Here is a 14,949-nt window from a genome sequence, read left to right as displayed (position 1 = left end):
TGTTTCAGTGAACATGTGTACAGTATGTTTCAGTGGACACATGTGTACAGTATGTTTCAGTGAACATGTGTACAGTATGTTTCAGTGAACACGTGTACAGTATGTTTCAGTGAACACGTGTACAGTATGTTTCAGTGAACATGTGTACAGTATGTTTCAGTGAACATGTGTACAGTATGTTTCAGCGCTGTTCGGTCACGATGCGCTGCAGCGAAGCGGCGTCACGTGACGTGTCGCGCAGCAGCGGCCGCTCTCTGAAGCCTTTGTTCGCGGACCCCGCGGTGGCCGCCTGTCAAAGCCGCTGGACGGGAGGACCAAGCAGCACAGGCACGACTGGAGACAACAACCTGGAACTTTTTGCTGCTGAGCAGGTTCAGTTTCTGCTAACGTGAAGAAATGACTTCCTGAATTTAGAGACAGAAACGGGACAAAAGGGAAGCGTGTTTGTCGGCGGCCGCGTCAAGTCGCCCGCAGACAGCCGACTCAGCAGGAGGTGAGCAGCTTCATGCAAAAGAAAGCAGCGTCAGAAATTTATCATTTCAATGTGGGTGTTTGACAGTTTGACACTGGGTCATTTTATGAAGTAAAGCTGACGGTGGACATATTTTCCGTGTGGGGTGATAATAAGATAACATATGTTATATATTCTAACATTGTTATAACCGGAGAGGTAAAATAGGCCTCTTGATAAGATCTATTAACCTTTTGTACGGTTTGCTTCGTTTACCTACGTTATTTGTACGGAAGCTTTCACGCAGGTATTTTCTTTAAATATCTGCTACTGTCTCACTAAATGACCTCGTAGCTCGTAAAAGCGTCATGCGACGTATGTTTGTTTCATCTGTCCAACTGAACCGACGTGTTTGTGGCTTTATTTTGAAAGCTGTAAGTGGAAGTGGGACGTAGTGACTCCGTGTTACTTGACACCGGTTGTTTTCGGGAGAAAACACCGGCTGCTGGGTGACGTCAGCAGATGTTTTAATTCATATTTATTATCATGCGGCAAACGGGAAAAAGAAGGATCCGGGCTGAACACCGACATCAGCTGATCAAACCCAGCTGAGCAGCAGCTGACTCAGCACGACCCTCCCTCCTGTACTTGCTGAGATGACCCAGGGGCTTTTGAAGCATCATTTTAGAGCACAAACTCTCTGGGATTCAAATATTAAAATGTAATGTCTTCCTGTGCCATTTCAGCTCACTTTGTAATGACAGTGCTACGCTGTAGATGTAACCTCGAACCTTCTTGCGGAACATCCCTCACGTTCATTGTCAGGTTTATTTGATGTAAAGTACGTATTGTGTTTAAAGCCAGAACTGAGGTTTGGTACCGGGGTCCAGTTTTCATTCTGTTCCCTGATCCACACTGTCACGTACCCGTCTGTGGCTACCGAGGGAGTCGAAAACAGCTCCAGATAACCATCTTTCTTTGTCAGACACATCCATCCATGCTCGTGTGCACGCACACTCGATGAGAAGGATAAAACAAGGCCTGATGCCATCTCTGAAAGCTGAAATCTGGTGCAGATCCAGAGTTTGTTTTGTCTGAACATTCAGTCCAAAACCCCCAAATATTCACTTTTGATAAAAAAAAATAAATAAAAAAAAACAAAAAACAACGGAGAAACTTGGACTCTTTGAACAACGTCGACCAATCAGCTGCCATTCTGCTTCTGTTTCACTTTTAAAGTTACGTCTTTGTGTGTTGAGTCTTTATTAGAAACCCTGAAGGAGAGAGCAGGGTGAAGCAAAAGGTCAGAGGTCGAGTTCAAACCCAGAACATCACAGCCACATCAAAAAAACAAACAACAACAACAACATCTCAGAGCTCCAGTGCTGCTGCTCCTCCTGTGTGTTCAGTTTAGTCTGAAAACAATAAAAGCAGGTGACGTATGATCAGGTCGACCTGTTACGTCTTCAGGAGTGTTAACTGAGCTGCGTGAAGCATTTCACAGGTCCACTCGCACAACTTCACGCACGCGTCTGAATCGCAGCGGCGTCCCACGTAGCTCGTAGCTCGTGAGGAGACACGAGCACCGCTTTGACTCGGAGCTTCAGACGAAGCTGCTGCTGTCTTTTGTCTGTTTGACTCCTCGGTCCCGTGATTCAGCTCTAATTATTGAAATAAAAACAGGGTCGGAGGTGTTTCGCCTTTGCTGCGACGCCGTGCTTCGTTAACGGGCAGATGGAAGAAAGGGGGACAATAGGACGGGGGGAGGGGACGGCAGGAATCCGGGGACGGAAGTCAATTTTAGGTTTGTCGGCCAATCAGGAGAGAGGGTCATGTCAACGCGCCGACATGGACATTAAACAGCCTGTCCTTCGAAGAGCTCCGGAGAGAAGACGAAGGAGATATAAAACTATGTTGTGATGGTTTCTGGTCCTTAAATCCCCCAAAATGTCTCCCGATGAATATCAAGACGGCAAATCAAACACTGGAACAGGCGTGAGCCTTTCCCCCCGCTGAAAACTCCCATCCAGGACAATGTCCACGTCAGAACATCAGACACCATGTTCCCCCTCTGACATCATTGATTCCACCTCTCTGTTATCTGTCTCTTCTTTTCCACTACGAATGACTTTCTTCTCGTGAATCCGTTGGACAGGTTGTTGCAGGGAGGGAGGACGGGCTGCGTCGTCCACCGCCGGTCCAGCCCTGAGACGACGGCGCCGCGGCCGACCGGGAAGAATCGGAGAAGATGAGCGGCGGCGGCGGGGCGGGGGAGGAGGAGGAGCGGCCCAAAGAGAGCATGCAGCTGAAGAAGGAGATCTCGCTGCTCAACGGAGTCAGCCTGATCGTCGGCAACATGATCGGCTCCGGCATCTTCGTCTCCCCTAAAGGTGTGCTCGCCTACAGCGCCTCCTACGGGCTGTCGCTGGTCATCTGGACGGTCGGGGGCCTGTTCTCCGTGGTGGGGGCCCTCTGCTACGCCGAGCTGGGCACCACCGTCACCAAATCGGGGGCCTCCTACGCGTACATCTTGGAGTCGTTCGGCGGCTTCGTGGCGTTCATCCGTCTGTGGACGTCTCTGCTGATCATCGAGCCGACCGGCCAGGCCGTCATCGCCATCACGTTCTCCAACTACCTGGTGCAGCCGCTCTTCCCGACGTGCGAGCCTCCGTACGCGGCGACGCGGCTCGGCGCCGCCGCCTGCATCTGTAAGTACTCCTCGTCGAGCCCGTCCAGCTGTTCACACCGTCCCGGAGGCACATCTGGATGAAAGCCGCCCTGTCTCCCCAGGCTTGCTGACGTTCATCAACTCTGCCTACGTGAAGTGGGGCACCCGCGTGCAGGACGTGTTCACCTACGCCAAGGTGGCCGCCCTCATCGTCATCATCGTCACCGGCCTGGTCCGGCTGTGCCGAGGTGAGACACCGCAAACTCCGGAAGGTCTGCAGCCGTCCCGCACGCCGCCGCCTTCGTCTCTGCACTGTTTCCCATTCGCCGATTCACACTCGTTGACGGCGTCACCGCCGGGAGCGGTTCAGGGTTCGGTGTCTCGCCCGAGGACACTCGGGCGGGCGGACGAGGAGGAGCCGGGCATCGAACCGCTCACCCTTTTGTCTCGTGGGCTCTGCAGAGGGTCGACTCCACGAACACACGGCGTCGCCAGCGTCTCAGTCAATGCTGAGCTGCCACCAAATACAGTGAATTTGACTGCCTGTTCCTTTAATGTCTGTGTCTCCGTCTTAGGCGCCACGACCAACTTTGAGTCGTCCTTTCAGGGGTCGTCCACAGACCCGGGAGACATCGCGCTGGCGCTCTACTCCGCCCTCTTCTCCTACTCCGGCTGGGACACCCTCAACTTTGTAACAGAGGAGATCAAAAACCCTGAAAGGTCATCTTTCCTTTGTTTTGGTTCCTCTTCTGTAGAAGGTACGAGCTGTCCGAATATTGAAGTGAGCCTCTGTGTTTAGGAACCTGCCGCTGGCCATCGCCATCTCCATGCCCGTCGTCACCATCATCTACATCCTCACCAACGTGGCCTACTACGCTGTTCTGGATGTCAACGCCATACTGGCCAGTGATGCAGTGGCAGTGGTGAGCTGGTGGGATGAAGAACAAGATGTGTGTGTGTGTGTGTGTGTGTGTGTGTGTGTGTGTGTGTGTGTGTGTGTGTGTGTGTGTGTAAACCAGTTCCTGTTCCTTGTGTGCTCCTCAGACTTTTTCAGATCACACTCTGGGTGTGATGAGCTGGACGATCCCCATCGCTGTGGCTTTGTCCTGCTATGGAGGCCTCAACGCCTCCATTATAGCTGCATCCAGGTACAACACACACACACACACACACACACACACACACACACACACACACGTGTCTGTATACTCTGCGTGGTGTCGACTCCTGTTTGTTGTGTGCAGGTTGTTCTTTGTGGGCTCTCGTGAAGGTCACCTTCCAGACGCTCTGTCCATGATCCACATCCAGAGATTCACTCCGGTCCCGGCTCTCATCTTCAATGTACGACCAGTTCAGTTCAATTCAATTCAATTCAATTCAGTTCAGTTCAGTTCAATTCAATTCAATTCAATTCAATTCAATTCAATTCAATTCAATTCAATTCAGTTCAGTTCAATTCAGTTCAGTTCAGTTCAGTTCAGTTCAATTCGCACCAAATCCCAACCCAGGTTATTTCATGTTACGTAACACATTAAAGTCCTTCCAGCAGAACTTTACAACGTCATACAGAGAAACCCAACAATTCCACAATTCCCAGGAACCCTAACCCTGTTACGTGCTAATTGTGGTGCTGCAAGAGCAGGAAACATCCACGTACTGTTGTTTACTGTCAGGGGAGCCGGCTTGTTTACGAATCTCCTTCAGTTCTCTCACTCGTGTGAAACTTCAAATATAAAGAATATTATCATCCGTCTGGAACTAGGAAATAAAATCAATTTTTTTTTTGCCGTGAAGCTAAAACTAAAAGTATCTCCCGGCTCATTAAAAAAAATGACCCTTTATTTAAACCACATTTATCGCTCTGGTAAACGAGGCCGTGAAGCTTCACACCGAGCTGTAACGTCCCCCTCCCCCCCCCCCCAGTGCGTCATGGCGCTGATCTACCTGACGGTGGAGGACGTCTTCCAGCTCATCAACTACTACAGCTTCAGCTACTGGTTCTTCATGGGACTCTCCATCGCCGGCCAGATCTACCTCCGCTGGAAGGAGCCCGACCGACCCCGACCTCTCAAGGTGACACCGCGTCAACACACCCGGCCTCCCGCGCCGTTCACCGCCGGAGGGTTCGAATTGGACCGCGTCCAAACTCCAGAGGAGTCGGGTCGCCTCGAAACAGCTTCGGTTTCCAAATGCAGCAGCGTCCGAGCCGTCGAGAAATATCGTTTCCTCTCGACAATCGGGATGTTGTTGTTGTTGTTGTTGTTGTTTTTCTGGCATCTAAAGTAGATTATCAGAGGTAGTTTTCATTGTTTCTGCTGACGTGAGAAGTTCTGCGCTTCCAGAACACCTCTGTTGCAGTATTAACTCATCGCTGAAGTATATTAATACACCACAACTGGCCCAATAACACAAACACAACTCGTACACGTGACGTCGGCCGGCTGCTTCGCTGATGACGTAGAAACCAGATGTGAAGTTTTGATTTGTGCGTTTTAATTTGCAAGTGAAAGGAAAGGGACGCCCCGACATTGAACCCCTCACAGACACAGAGGTTCACCCACATTATAACAAATAACACTTTCAGATTCAGAGTACCCGTGCGAGTGTTGACTGGCGTCTCCCTCCGCAGCTGTCTCTGCTGTACCCGGTGGTCTTCTGTCTGTGTTCCGTCTTCCTGGTGGCCGTCCCTCTCTACAGCGACACCGTCAACTCCCTGATCGGCATCGGCATCGCCCTGTCGGGCGTCCCCGTCTACTTCCTGGGCGTCTACCTGCCGGAGTCCGAGCGGCCGCCGGTCATCACCGGACTCCTGCGTGAGTTTAAAACGCCGGCGTCACCCGGTCATTTCTAGAAGAGTCCAGCGTGTGACGTGCCGTCGTCTCGTCCCGCAGGTTCTCTGACCCGCGTCACTCAGCACGCCTGCTACTGCGTCCTCACAGAGCTGGACACGAGCCAGTAGCGCCTCGGACACGTCGCTAACCTCCGCCGGCAGAGAGGCTGCTGGGAAAGACCGTCCGGGACTTCTCTGGTCACCGCGTTGAAGCGCCGCAGACGGAGGAGCTCACTCACTCTGTGGACGTTGTCCCACGTCTTCATCGCACCGTTTAATGACCTCGACTAGAAAACATTTCGTGTCCTGGATGCCTTCGATGACATCGTGTGTGCCTGTGAGATTGTGCCGGTGCTGCGTATGACATCAGACACCTGATGATGATGATGATGATGATGATGTTCATCCATTTCTCCTCAGATTGTGCGAGCAGCGTCATAAAGCACGTTTCACGTTCATCTCCCGAGAGAGGAAAGGAAGACGAGACCGTGTCTGCTGCTATGAGATGTTGACTCGTCATCCTCATGTTTGTTTGTTTATGAACTCGTGGTGCCATCATTTTGTTGTTTAGGTTGTTTGTTTTTTTTGCATTTGACCTCCTGCAGCTTGCCGTTTTGTTTTCCCCTGAGGTTTGTTTACTGTCGGCCGAATCTGCTCTTTACGCGTCACAGTGTTCATCGTGCTGACGAACACTTCAGTTATCAGCTGTGCTGCTTTAGCGTTGGAACATTTGCACACGTTGTTCTGAAGTAAAGTACACTTCAAACATCCGGCGTCTCGGCCTCCACGCTTCATCTGAAGACATGAGGAGATCGTTACTCCTGCTTTCTTACAGCAGGCATTTTCACTGTGTTCCAAATGGTGTATTTACACGTACACACTCTTTCTGTTTTGAGCTCTACAAGCAGGATGATGCACCGAAAACAGAACTCCACGCAAAAGTTGTTTTGTTTTTTTTTCCACCTCCAGCCGTGTTGAACGTTTTTGAAGACGAGTCTAATAAAGAGGAAACAGTTTGTTGAACTCAATATGAAATGAGACGTGTCGTCTTTGACTGAATCCTTGATTCAAGTTTCCAACATGAGAAATGTTGATCACACGATGTTCAACCTCAAACCGACATCACCAGTTCAGACCAGAGTTGGAGGATTTCTACACCTTCCTTTCTCGTCCTCCACTTTTAAAAGAAAATGGAGTTTTTCCAGAACCGTGACCTCTTCAGTTGTTGGTTGCAGAACATCTTCGGATGTTTTAACTAATGACACGGTCAATAAATCAATTCTTCAAATGAATCAGTTTGTGTTTATCATGCAGGACAATTTCACAGAGATGTTTTGTGTTTATTTGAAAGCTTTCATTTATACACATCTACATATTTACAAAAAAGTTAAATTCAACAAGCATCCGAGAAACGATCTGAACTTCAAAAGGGAAAAATATTCCGAACCAAACTCGCACACCCACAACAGAAATGATGCAACACGCTTTCACATTATGCAAAAAAGTCTAACACACACACACACACACACACACACACACACACACACACCGTTGTACGTACACACACTACCGTGCACAAAATGCAAACACCCTAAATTGCAACCACGCGCGGCCCGAGACGTCTCACTAACACCACAAAGCATACGAGGCATACCACACTAATGTGCAACGTTTCTAACACACACACACACACACACACACACACACACACACACACACACACACACACACACACACACACACCACAAATCCACTCCACCACAGTTTAAAACAAACAAAACAAAAAGAAGACACTCAGGATCCTTCTGGAAATAACACCCGCTCCTCCACCGTCTGCTCGGTAGAGAGGAACTCAACTTTCAGGTCAACAGGCTGCGTGATGTTTTTAACACTTTGGCACATTAAATTGAATCTGTGAAACGATGTTGGTCCCGGGATGCTTCTCAAATTGACATTAAAATCTGCTGCGTGCTACACGTACGCTGCTACACTTTCTCTCTTTCTTTCTCTCTTCGTAGCAGCCGTTGTCTTCCACTCTCACCTCCACGGAGGCGTGCGGGGTTATTTGTGTCGAGGGCACCGGAACGATCCACTGAGCGGGTGCGAGGGAAGGAGAGCGGCTCAATCAGATTTGTCTCCGTCCTCGTCGTCGTCCTCGTCGTCTTCGTCGCGGCCCAGCTCGTGCAAAACTTCCCTCTGGTAGCGCTGCCAGCTCCTCTGGCTGTACGAGTGCTCCTCCTCCCAGTAACCTGCACACATGACACGCGTCAGCCAATGAACGACAGGACTGACAACACGGTATCGCGCTCCTCACATTGACGAAGGGTCTCCGTTGTTTACAGCTCGGTGGGTTTCGGAGCAAAACGCACGACCGCAGACTGTAAATAAAAAGGTTCGTAGCTTCCGGGTCCGAAAAATGAGGTCGGTGCAAAAGTGCCTTAAGCTGCAATACCACCGAGCGCCACTAGAGGTTGGATCCGAAAAGCCTCCGGGCTCCACAGACTCCCATTTAACTAGTCTCATAAAATCCTTTGTCAATACATTTTTTCCATCTGAAAATAATAATCCCGTCATTAATTAAATGCTATCGGTGGGCGGGACGTAGTATCGCCGGGTTTCCAATCAGATCGGTCCGATCCAACGCTCCTTCCTCACTAACAAGTTGCGCTGAAAGGCAGCAGACTGTCAGAAAAACAACCGGAGCTCTTTACTTTTCACAGAATGCCGTCGGCTCAGCGGTCAAAAGCACCTCGGGCTCATTTAGAAACCGTCGCAGCAGCTTCAACCAATCAGCAGTCAGCCCAACCTGGATGAAACTAACGCTGCTACAAGTACACAGAAAAAACAGCCGACTCATCATCACACTTCAGCACCGAACACCGGTCTCTGATTGGTTCATCCTTCAGAGTCTCCAGACTATAATCAGACGGACTATAAAAATACTGCAATGAGGGGAAAATAAATAACCTGCTGACTGATCAAGAGGAAATGAAAAGCCAAGCGATGACTAAAAAGTCGGGACTCTGTCCGGGAGTGGAAATGAGCCGACGAACCCGGTTCCACTAAAAACACCTGAAGCTCGTCCGGTTCTGTTGTTTTCTGGTGAGAAACTTGAAAAACGTCCCGAACTCTTGATAAATACGTACCACCGTAGCGCTCCTCCCTGTCGCTCCCCCCGTCGCTCCCCTCGTCGGGGTAGTCGTTCCTCCAGTTGCCTTCCTCGTTCTCGTCATCGTCGTCTTCGTACACCTCCTCTTCGTGAACCACGAGGTCGGGAACCTGAAATAAACAGCAACCGTTGATCTGACAGGCCGGTGCGTTCGGTCCCGCCGCCCACTTCCTCCGGACGCGCGGCGGCACCGAAGGCGTTCGATCCGCAGACGTCTCTGAATGAAGGAACACGGACCGACTCATGTTGATCTAAACACGGGGTTTCTACTACTTCGCCCACGTCTTCATTCACTCACTCCGGTTTCAGCACTCATTCATCTGTCCGTCCATCCATCCACACACACCAGTTCTCCCTCGTCGGCGTAGGCCCTGACGGACAGGATGTCCTGGATCCAGCCCGGTGCGACCGTTTCCTGGTAGTAGAGGTCGTAGACGTAGTCGTCGTCCTGCTGCCGCGGCTCCTCCCCCGCCCGCTCGCCAGATATGCTCAGACTCTCCCGCAGCATCTTGGTGTTGTTACACAGGATCACTTCTGGGTCCGAGGACGGCGCCTGAAGGAGAACAGAAGCAGATCGGTATCGGCGGCGGATGACCGGCGTCTGGACTTTTGGGCGTAACGCGTTAATCCATATTTACCCGACCAGACATTCTGCACAAAGATAAAACCAAAAAAAACAAAATGTGCTGGAGATGCTCAGACCTCTTTCGACTCCGTCACTGCGTGTGGAGGTCAACGTGTGGCAGGTTTACACCGAGTCACGACGCAACATAACAATAAGCAGGAAACAAATAACGCATTTGTATTGTTGGCGTCACACAGGTCGCTCGTTTGGATTAAAAGTATTTGGACAGTTAAAGAAGTAAGAAGTTGGTCACATGAGGAAACGTGTCCGACGTTCACCTCCGACTCTACAGCAGCGCGTCGGCCGGCTTTAATACTTTGGAAGCTTTTGTTCCACGCGGTGCTTTTCTCAGGAGTTCAGACGGTGATCAGCACGGAGGTGGAAACACTGGAGGGGCTCGCCTCAGAAGAGGGAATGAAACTATAGTTACGTCCCCGCTGGACGTGGCGGGGACAAAAACCCAGCCGGGAGCTGGAGGGACAATATGTACCGATTTGGTAACTTGGTTAAATTGTTGATAAAAGTTCCAGAGTTCAGTGCAGCCCGTCTTCTCTCCCGGCTGGCACAAACATGATTTCATTATTTAGGTCTTCCACCTGCCGTTATCGAGCCGTCCTCGTCCGTCCAGCTTTAAGCTGCCGGTTCACAGCTGGCATCGCGTCTCCAAAACGGAAATGTTCATCTAGGAAATATACACGGAGATGAACACGGACGGACACGAGGACAGGATGTGAAGCAACAGGCGTTTGACAAAATGAGACGTCTCTGCTCATCAGCCTTATTTTGACGTTTCAGAAATAAATGGCATATTTCACGTTTGTTAGTGTCTGAACGTGGTTCTGTGAGTTTGTAGGCGAATTAAAAACACGACCCATAAGCAACAGATCAGAATATTTCATTGTTCTGGAGTGTCTGGATCTGCTGCTGTGGATCAATGAAGCGGGCGGCGGCTCTGATGTGTCGGAAATTACACCGAATAAATTTAAATGTTTAAAAAAAGATAAGTTTCGAGGAGGCTTTGCTGAAACGCCTCGTGCTCTGAATGGTTTAACAGTCGCTTCATAGCGCGAGTTTACAGTAAATCTTCTTTCTGTACTTTTCAGCTGCACTCAGCAGATCAGTCAGAAGACTTCAGGTGAACGACTGAGAAGGACGGCAAAAAAAGAAAGAAAGAAAATCCAAAACTAACAAACCTGCTGGAACATGAAGGCAACACATGGGAGCAGACATGAACTCAGGGACGTGGAGCTGCGTTTATTATTACTACAGCCGATTGGGCGTCTTTCAAATGTTTCCCAGAATGCATTGAGGATGAATCGCGTACACAAACTACACACTGCTAAACGAATGTGGCCCGAGTAGATGACTTTTAGCTGCCTACTGGTGATCTGATCACATCAGGACGGGTTAATAATGTCAGGGGGGAACCGAGTCACTCTCACACACACACACACACACACACACACACACACACACACACACACACACACACACACACACACACACAGTTTGTTCTTCCCACCTTCTCAAAAAACACTTTGCACTGCCATTAAAAGGATTACATATTAATCTGTGTACTGGAGGTGCTTTGTTAGATTAGTGTTACCCGGATCACTCTCATCCATGCTCCCTCATCGGCTCCTTCCAACTGATGTAAACAGGAAATGAAGACGGAGTAAACAAATGTGAGCAGCTCAACAGGTCGCACGACAACAGGCTGATTCTTGGGCCGCCACATTCATCAAACTTCAGTTGACGATTAATTGTCATCCAGATAAATATGACCATTTAATTTTCTGTTCATTTTATGCCACTTTTGTAGTATAAGGCTAATCATTAGTTTGATAACACACACTCACATTACCAGTAATAAGAATAAGAACCATTCACTGGCATTGAACATCAGTAAAGATAAATAAAACCTGCTCGGGTTTTTTTTTTGCTCTTCAGGCTTTACAGAATCAAAACTTCAGCAACATTGAAGAACTTCAATGACTTTAAAGTTTAATAAGAGATTAAAGTTCTTCTGTGAGTGTTGTTGTGAGAAGCCACTATGCTGCCTCTGTAGTGCCCTTTACGCTTTATAAACAAATGTTTACAGGGCGGATATGGCAAACAACAACTTGAATATAACGGGTCCCAATAATCAAACCAAAACATTTACTAATTCTTCACTAATGTACCAATAAACAACGAGATGACATCATTAAAAGAGCACCAATCAAACCTCAAAGAGGGAAATAAACTGGAGAGAGTGATTGAAATCCAACATTTGAGTTTAATCCAGCTGTTTGTATACAGATGAATGGAAACGATAAGTGCAGTGTGTCTATTTTTGTTTCTATCGAGTGAAATAGCAGCAAAACCTCTTTTTTTATTCTCTTCTCTCTAACAACTTTAAACGACTCCTAACTATCCACATCAGTGAGCAGTCTGGTGAACTCCACCACCACCTCCACCACCTCCACCACCACAGACTAAACTCCAGTAATAGCCACGTCTAGCCAGCACCAGTCACACTCAGCTCACCTTGCCAGAAGGTTTGTCCGGGTCCCGCTCGTCCTCCTGGATGAGATCCACCACCTGGATTTTTCCGAGACGCCAACATTTGTCTGTTCCTTCCCCGGCTTCCTCCGCGGCCTCAGAAGCGTCTGTCTGGGGGGTTTGCTGCTCAGCTGGATTTGACAGCCCGGCGCGGTGGTTGGAGAGTATCCGGTAGCGCTCCTCCCTCCGGGTGCTCCACTTCGTGCTCCGCAGGTCCCCGATCACCCGCTGAGAACTGGCCGCGGAGGGGCGCAGCGCGTGGGCCAGGCGGGGCCGAGCCAGAGCCTGTCGGACCTGCGTCTGAACGGGAGCATCCTGGGGAGGAGGTGGGGAGGAGATGGGGAGGAGATGGGGGAGGAGGTGTGTGTGTGTGTGGGGGGGGGGAGAAGAGAGATGGGGGGGGGGGGGAGGTGGTGAGGAGATGGGGGGGGGGGGGGGGGGGAGGTGGTGAGGAGATGGGGGGGGAGATGGGGGAGGAGGTGGGGGGGGGGGTGGGTCAATTAGGCTCTCAACACAGAAACAAGGGGACAGTTTCTCTTCATTAAAAGTTTGGGGGAAACGAATGCGTTCATAATCGTCCCTCAGAAACGTCACTGTCCAGCCACTACTTTTAAACCCAGTCCTCGTGCTAAAAAAAAAAAACAACGAAAATTAAAATTAAAACTTTTTAAAAAAGTAAACTAGCAGGTATCACAACACGTCCCAGATGATCTCTGACGTCACGTCGACCCTGTGTTTCAATGGTTTTTCATGTCACAGCTTCCGTAGTTTTGATTTGAATAAAGTCAAACGATCCCCGAGGCCTGGGATGACGTCATCACTGCGTCCAACGTCAACAGAACGAGCTAACAGGCTAAAGGGACGTGATGTGGCTAACATGAGCTAACAACAACCAGCGTACGTTGTTTTGAAACGTCACTCATCTCTTTAATAGTTATATTCACTTTGCCATCGGACACTTCACTTCGCTTATTCGTTACGTTTGTACTTTCCGCGCTAATTAAACCCCCCAATGTCCCCCAGAGCTCCGCTTAACACGCTCCCCGCCGGCTGCGCCGCCGTTAGCCGGCCGGGCTCGGTGAGCCGGCGGCCTCTCACCTGAGTCTCGACGGTCGCCACGAGTTTGAACACCGAGCTCTCCACCTCGGCCTCGGCGGGCTCCGGAACCGCCTCGCCCGGACTCTGGGACGTTTCGGGCCGGATACGTTTGCACGCCAGCAACAAGGCGTCTGCGGGGTCGGTGCCCCTTTTCCTCTTGACTCGCAGGATGGTGGTGTTTGGGTCCATGTCGATCCTCCGTCTGTCCGACTCCGTCTGGCTGCTGCTCCGCGCGCGCACTCGCCCCGCCTTTATTTCCGCGTGCCGCAGACGTCACAGAGGTCCGCGTGGTCACCGTGACTCTCCGTGACTCACCGTGACTCTCCGTGACTCTCCGTTAAACCCGCTCCGTGCTTTTCTTCTCGGCACTATTTACTTGAAGTATTTAACGTCCCCCTTCGTTTATTGACTCAACGTGTCACTGATGAACTGTTTTTTTAGTGTTTCATTTTGACCAATTAAATTGTAGCCTAACACAATTATTAAATATGCACATTAATGTGTAATTCATGCCTCGATAACTACCCTACATATGTATTTAATTATTGTATTTGTATATTTGACAAAACAGTCTTCCTAAACATATTGAAATTGAAATTGCCCTTCATCAATTCACATTTAGAGATTGATTACTTGAGATACGATTATAATAGTCAAGCATGACTATCTTTCAAAGAAGCATTCATGAATTCAGTTCTGATTAGGAAACATCTTTGTTCTTGGTCCCAGTGTGTTCATCACCATGTCAGCTGCCACCCGTCTGTCTGGATGTGTTCACAACTCCTGTAACCTCCATGAGAGCTCGAGGATCATTAGAAAATATCAGTATCTGGTGCGTAACAAGCTTTTTGTCAAAAGCCCTGAGCTGCATGTCAATGATCTCATATCTCAGCTCCTCAGTTCAGACAGTCAGCTGTGAAGAAAACCTGGGAGGCCACCGAAATGAGAAGTTCCCTATGACGTCTGGAGTGGGATCAAACTGAAGGCCTTTAAATCCTGCCTGAATAACTTGGCTCAGACAGGGTCAGGCCAAACAACACATCAGCTCACTGAGGCTCGTCCAGAAGACCAGAAGACGTACAAAGCAGAGATGAACTCGTGGAGCTGTTCCGCATGACTGATCCGCTGTGTCTGCCGAGTCAGAGCACGGTTCACATGAGGTTGTTCAGCTGACAGAAGGATTTTAATGACAGAAAGAGAGAGGCCGAGTTTCAGCTGCGGATGCAGGAGAGACAGCCGAAGGTACAGCAGCTGAGACAGTCAGCACAACTCAGCGAGGAGGCTGCAGACAAAGAGTCAGCGGTCGGTGTACATGTCTTCACTGCTCTGACACGATTTGTTGAGAGGCCTGGCTGAGCTCACCGAACAGATCAGAAAGAGACAGAAAACTAGAACACTTTCTGATCTGATGAAGAGAAATGTGAAGATGAAGCAGCTTTAAAGCTCGATATTCACCTCATCTAAAGGCTTCTCATCCTGACCGGCCCTCCGAGGACTGAACGAAAGCCATCCTCTGATATTGTAGTCACAGTTGAGGCTTCACTCAAAGAGACACTTAGCGGAG

General features: G+C 49.6%; 2 protein-coding genes across 2 annotated transcripts; one reads left to right on the top strand and one right to left on the bottom strand.

Annotated features, from left to right (window-relative positions):
- Positions 1–245: 245 nt before the first annotated feature.
- Positions 246–6,977, top strand: slc7a6 (solute carrier family 7 member 6). Its single transcript, XM_069173390.1, has 10 exons — positions 246–493; positions 2,607–3,159; positions 3,242–3,367; positions 3,695–3,839; positions 3,919–4,042; positions 4,164–4,267; positions 4,364–4,460; positions 5,043–5,192; positions 5,749–5,932; positions 6,011–6,977. Exons 2-10 carry the CDS (start codon positions 2,700–2,702, stop codon positions 6,076–6,078), a joined length of 1,458 nt encoding a protein of 485 aa, XP_069029491.1. The 5' UTR covers positions 246–493; positions 2,607–2,699; the 3' UTR covers positions 6,079–6,977.
- A 291-nt stretch (positions 6,978–7,268) lies between these two features.
- On the bottom strand, positions 7,269–13,647 carry slc7a6os (solute carrier family 7 member 6 opposite strand). The gene is made up of 5 exons (XM_069173391.1): positions 13,386–13,647; positions 12,273–12,602; positions 9,465–9,671; positions 9,096–9,228; positions 7,269–8,198 (listed from the first exon to the last, which is right to left on the bottom strand). The coding sequence occupies exons 1-5, from the start codon at positions 13,572–13,574 to the stop codon at positions 8,071–8,073; spliced, it is 987 nt and encodes a 328-aa protein (XP_069029492.1). The 5' UTR covers positions 13,575–13,647; the 3' UTR covers positions 7,269–8,070.
- Positions 13,648–14,949: the final 1,302 nt, after the last annotated feature.

This window comes from Embiotoca jacksoni, unplaced genomic scaffold, assembly GCF_022577435.1.
Source record: "Embiotoca jacksoni isolate LCO1_2020_lvr unplaced genomic scaffold, fEmbJac1.0.p SCAF_6, whole genome shotgun sequence".
Taxonomy (NCBI): domain Eukaryota; kingdom Metazoa; phylum Chordata; class Actinopteri; family Embiotocidae; genus Embiotoca; species Embiotoca jacksoni.
Note: the sequence above shows the minus strand (reverse complement) of the source record. Positions and strands in the feature narration are given on the sequence as shown.